The sequence below is a fragment of the Sesamum indicum genome, linkage group LG9, assembly GCF_000512975.1.
Source record: "Sesamum indicum cultivar Zhongzhi No. 13 linkage group LG9, S_indicum_v1.0, whole genome shotgun sequence".
NCBI lineage: Eukaryota > Viridiplantae > Streptophyta > Magnoliopsida > Lamiales > Pedaliaceae > Sesamum > Sesamum indicum.
Genome location: NC_026153.1, coordinates 4421975 through 4428029, shown reverse-complemented (window position 1 = coordinate 4428029; position 6055 = coordinate 4421975). Strand labels below are relative to the sequence as shown.

The 6055-nt window shown below is 31.5% G+C and overlaps 1 protein-coding gene across 1 annotated transcript; it reads left to right on the top strand.

Annotated features, from left to right (window-relative positions):
• Positions 430 to 2800, top strand: LOC105170597. Its single transcript, XM_011091426.2, has one exon. It carries the CDS (start codon positions 957 to 959, stop codon positions 2616 to 2618), a length of 1662 nt encoding a protein of 553 aa, XP_011089728.1. The 5' UTR covers positions 430 to 956; the 3' UTR covers positions 2619 to 2800.

Below are 6055 nucleotides of genomic sequence, written 5' to 3'. Positions count from 1 at the left end.
TGAGTATATATTTCTTATTTTAGAAAAATAAGTGTAGACAATTATATAATCATTGGATATATTAAATATCAGCTGCATATGATCTATCAATTGGAACATGTTTGAACCATTAGAATTTAGACAGGAAATATGAAATGGTGTGAAGCATGTATATCATCTATCAAATTTCAATCATATTAATGTAATGTGATTCATAAAAAAAATAATTATTATATGCAGTGGATGTAAATTACTTTGTATAAGTATAAATAAAATATCATTAATAATGTTTATTATTTAATTTATTTAGTGAAGTAAAGATATATATATATATATATATATATATATATATGCTGACAATGGTGAGTGCTAGTAGCTGGACCCTCAGAGATTTAACAAGTTTAGCTTCAAACTGAAGACAATTCTTTGTTTGTAATAAAAATTAACAAAAATCTTTCTCAAATTTCTTATCTTTTGATGTCTGGATTGCTGTTTCTTTAAGTCAAATTAATAACATTCCAATTCTTGCAATAAAGGCCTTTCTACTCAATCTTAACTCTCTAATTTTCTCCCCTTCCTCTCTTCAGAGTTGGCACTGCAGTTCACTGAGTTTCACCTCAAGATCCAATCTTTAGCGACATTGATGTCTAAAGAATTGTGGGTCTCTCTCAGATCACTGGTAATTAAACCCTAAACCTATCTTTCTTTCTCCTCATCTGCAGTTCTGTTCCATTCTCTCTCCTCAAGCCCAAGAGGCCAAGATCCACACTTTTCTTGTTAACTTAGTCTCTGGGCAAAGAGGGGTCGTTTTCATACCATTGGTGAGTGCTTTGCTTTCACATCTGCTGAATTCTGCTGCTTCAGTTTCAATTTCAGAGCATGACTTGTTTTGCTTCTTGATTTGAAGGTTAACTGCGGATTTTAGTAGTTTTATGAGTGAAATTTGAGTGTGTTGGGAAATTCAGGGCTTTGGTTCAATGAAAGAATTGAATCCAACAGATCCCATTGGGCAAAACGTAATAAAGCTAATAAGCAATGTGTGTTTCTCAGTGTTTGTGTCCTCAGTCTTACTATTTACAGTCATTGCTATTACATATCAACCCCCTGATCCCTGGGAGTCTGCTAGAGCTCTAACTAAGGTTTTCATGGAGGTCGAGAATGCCACGTTTCAGACCGATACATCGGTCCTGAAAACCGGTGAGGATATTGGTATTACACCGGCGGCAAGTCCAGTGGGATCAGTGGCACCTATTACCGAATCTACGATAGAGAAGTCAGAGGAGGAGATCATGAAAAATGTGACATTGAAGTCAGGTTGTGGGGATTCGTCTGTGGTGAATTGTTCGGATCCTAGAGTTTTAATCGCGATCCAGAGGTTTAATCTGAGGACGTTTAAGGCGATTGCGTTCTTGGATTATCAAGCCCCGGTTAATGGATCAAAGCCGGATGAGTGTGATGTGTCCTGGAGGTTTAGGAACAAGAAAGAGAAGTCTTGGCGGAGGTATAGGGATTTCCGTCGGTTTAAGATGGGGTTCAAGGATGATTGTAGTTACAAGGTGGTCCGTCCGGGGCGTTGGCACTCGGGTTTAAATGCTCGTCGTCCAAGGAACAGAGTCAATGCCACTGGAAATGGTCCGAGAGCAAAAGTCGCTCCTCCCGTTCGAGATGATGAGATCAATGATACGATCCCAGTGTTGGGGTCGGACTCGGCTTTTAGGAAGGGGAAGTACTTGTACTACTCGAGAGGAGGTGATTATTGCAAAGGGATGAACCACTACCTTTGGAGCTTCTTGTGTGCTCTTGGTGAGGCCCGGTATTTGAACCGGACATTTGTAATGGATTTGAGCATCTGTATGGCGTCTACTTACACGAAGAGCAATAAGGACGAGGAAGGAAAAGATTTTAGGTTCTATTTTGATTTTGAGCATTTGAAAGAGGCTTCTTCAATCGTGGAGGAAGGTGAGTTTATCAGAGATTGGAAAAAATGGGATAAGACTCATAAGGCGAAAATTCCAGTTAGAAAGGTAGCAAGCTATAAGGTGACGCCGATGCAGCTAAGGAAAGATAAAAGCACAATTATATGGCGACAATTCGATGCTCCTGAGCCGGAAAACTATTGGTATAGGGTCTGTGAAGGTCCGGCTGCTAAATATATTGAGAGGCCATGGACAGCAGTTTGGAAGTCAAAGAGATTAATGAATATCGTATCAGAGATTAGTGGGAGCATGGACTGGGATTTCGACGCCATCCACGTTGTCCGGGGCACGAAAGCACTGAACAAGCAGCTGTGGCCGCATTTGGATGCCGACACGTCTCCAGAAGCCATTGTCGCTAAGCTTCAAGGAACGATAGCACCATGGAGGAACTTGTACATTGCCACAAACGAGCCCTTCTACAATTACTTTGATAAGCTCAGATCTCACTACAAAGTCCATTTGCTCGACGACTACAAGTACTTGTGGGGTAACACAAGTGAATGGTACAACGAGACGAGCCTTCTCAACGGAGGCCGTTCCGTTGAGTTTGATGGTTATATGAGAGTGGCGGTGGACACGGAGGTCCTCTATAGGTCGAAGAAACGGATCGAAACGTTCTATAACTTGACGAGCGATTGCAAGGATGGGATCAACACATGCTAAATCGATCAATATGGAATTTCTTTTGAATTCCCTATTCTTTTGTATGTTGATGTTGATTCTCATGTCACCTCTTGGCCTATTTACAGTAGTCTGTATTGGCATCCAATATGGAAACTTGTTCACAACTGTAACTGTGTTACTATATCTTATGCATTGTGTTACATACTATCTCTTCTTGGAAACTTACACCTCTTTTAGGGGAAACTGCATTTTTGGTCTTGTGTGGTAAAGCTCTTTTTCAACTTAATCTCATTCGTTATAAATTTTCGAATTGCATTCCATAAGTTTAAAATTTTCTTAATTTTAGTTCTCACATATATTTTTGGTTCGATAATTAATGGAGTCGTTAGTAGTTTCACATGCATTTTCATACTTTTTTCATTAATTATTTGACGAGAAATGCATATAAGACTAAAATTGAGAAAAAATTTTAATTTACGGGATGCAATATAAAAAATTATAGCAAATGGGACTAAGAAGGTGTTTAACTAAGTTTATAAGCTACGGAAAACATCTTATAAGATGTTAAGTGTTTGGCTAATTTTTTTTTTAAAAAGGCTTATAAGATCTCAAAATAAAATATTTGAATCTTATAAACTCTTTAAAAAAAAGTTAAATTTTCTAACCTTTTTTTAAAAATTTTATAAGCTACATAAAATTAATAGGTCATCAGACAAAAAATATCGCTATTCATGCACTCACACATCTCCTCGCTCTCTCTCTCTCACACAAACACAAACATATACACTCTTTTTCTCTCTAGGATTTATTTTTTTTACTATTTAAATTTTCTAACATTTAAAAAAGAAAAAATACTCAATTATTTAAAATAAATTATTATAGTCACATTAAAATAAGATTGGTATTGATATTATATTTATCAAAAAAATAAATTCAGAACATTATAAATTATATAATTAGAAATAATCATTGTATTAACAAAGAAAATATAAACTATATATTTAAATTAATATTCGACTAGTATGAATCTACGTATATATTATTTTTATTCAAAAGTTTAAGTAATAATTCATCATTTTTTTTATTGTAAAAAAATTATCTATTAAATTTTTATTTTGAATGAAACTAATGTGTACTATTTATAAAAGCGTTTAAAAAAATTTAAAACAAAATGTGTCAAGAAGTAACAACTTATCTTATTCCAGTAGTCTCATGCCTATTTTAGTTATTTTACCAATAAAAGACCTTATTATGCCAAACACCCTAACATCTTATGTTATCCAAACACTTTAAAAGCTTATTTTTAAAATAAAATCCAACATCTCATAAGCTTCTAAAACGTCTTATAAGATATGTGAACTTATTACCGAAACACCCTTTAAATTGAAAAAAAATTTAACATATGGAACAAAAAATGCAATTTACCCCCATCATTTATGAGCCGAGTTCGGTGAATGTGGGATTGGGCTAAACGATACAGATAATTCAATCCAATCATCTGAAGTAAATATGGTCATATTGGATTTTCTATTCCAAATTGTTATAATTTTTTTTTATTCCATTTCACATATATACGCACGTATATAAATCTTTCTTTGTATAAAATAAGTGATGTAATATTTGTACACATGGCGTAAATATGCAGAATGCAATACAAGATACAACGTGAGTTACAATAGTGGAGTTATTAATTTTTTTATTACAAAAAATATATATATTAATATAAACTTTTTTAAATATATTAATAATAATATAACGAGTCGCGATTTTTTAATTAAATATTTTTTTTTTTAAAATGAAAAGCCCAAGTCGCAATTTGAAATTGTGACTCCAATTTGATTCCGTCTAACGAATAAGTCCCTCGTTAGTCACTAAGAAATAGAAAAAAATCTATATTTATCACCAATTGACCTATTACTGATTTATTGCCGGTCGGTTAATTTTTTTTATAATCAAAATTAACCTCATACGTCTTCACGCATTAATGCATGTAAGGAGATATGTCTTCTCAATTATAACGGTAGTTTAGTTGAAAAAAACTAATTGACCTGCAATAAGTCAGTAATAAGTTAATTGAGAGTAGATATTAATTTTTATTTATTTTTTATTTTGTTAATATCAACAAATTCAGTGATTTTGACTAATAAAGGGACTTATTTGTTAGATTGAAACAAACATCAATGATACAAAATGTAATTTTCCAAACTATATAAAATCTAAATATAACTATATTAAACCTCAAAGGAAGAAAATATAATTATCCTCAGATATTATTATCATTGGACATTATTTTTGCAGCATAACAATTTAGTGTAATTCATTTTTTGAAAATGGGATGAGAATCATTATTTACAGTAAAAAATTAGATAGTAATTAGGGTTAGTTTCGATTTACCATCCTTAAAGTATACCTAACGTCGCAAACACTTTTTTAATGTTCGAAATATACTAAAAAACCTCCAATTGATTTAACGCCGTTAATAAAATTATTAGATTGATGCTAATGTGGCATTGATGTAGTTTTGATGACTGTTATACAAATTTATTGGGACTTTATGAATATTTTTTAATTTATTCTAAATTTACTAGTTTTAATTTGTGACTCATTTTGGCAAAATTTTAAATTAAGTAACAAATCATAAATAATAAATTAAAATAAGCTTATAATTAAACCTAAAGGGAAAATATGCTATATTATTTTTTGGTGCAATTGTCTTGATTTTTCAAATATAACATTTTTTTTTTGTTTTTCCGGGTACAAATACACATAACAAACGAATATATATATATATATATATGTGTGTGTGTGTGTGTTTAGGGGATAAAAATACCAAAAAAAAAAAAAAATTCAACGAATATTTTCAATTGTCATAGAAACTAAATTAGCGCAAGTCTAACGATTTTACTTACGGCGATAAATCATTTTTGCACGTTTTAAACACATCGTGTGTTCTACTTATTTTGATGTAAAAAAGAACATTAAAAATAAAATACTTACTGCATAAGCCATAACTAGTTATGACATATTTAGTCATATTTTTTAAGTTGGAATCTTTTATTTAATAACTAATGTCATGTTAATAAATTTCAGATCGTTTATTCGAAGCTGACGATACCTACTGGTAGTTTTTTTACTCTATGTGGGTTTATTGTAATTTATTTGTCACATTTTATTTTAATCAAATCGATTAATGTATTGCTCGTTTGTTCAGTTTATAAAAATATTGATATAATAATAATGTAATTATCGCTTCTATAAAAAGAAATAAAACTATACTTTGTTTCATAAAAGAAAAATCATACAGTACATATGGTGATATTGTTGAAGCACTCACACTCACATTAAATACTATAATAAATCAATAAAATGAGAAATTAGGTTATTGTGTTAGGTTTAAAGTATAGTTGCAAAAAACTAAAATAAATAATTAGTTTATTAAATAAAGAAAAAATATATAAGTTTGACTGATTTTTCTT

What these genes read in the sequence shown, in the direction of transcription:
- LOC105170597 (XM_011091426.2), top strand. Translation starts at nt 957, where the DNA reads ATGAAAGAATTGAATCCAACAGATCCCATTGGGCAAAACGTAATAAAG.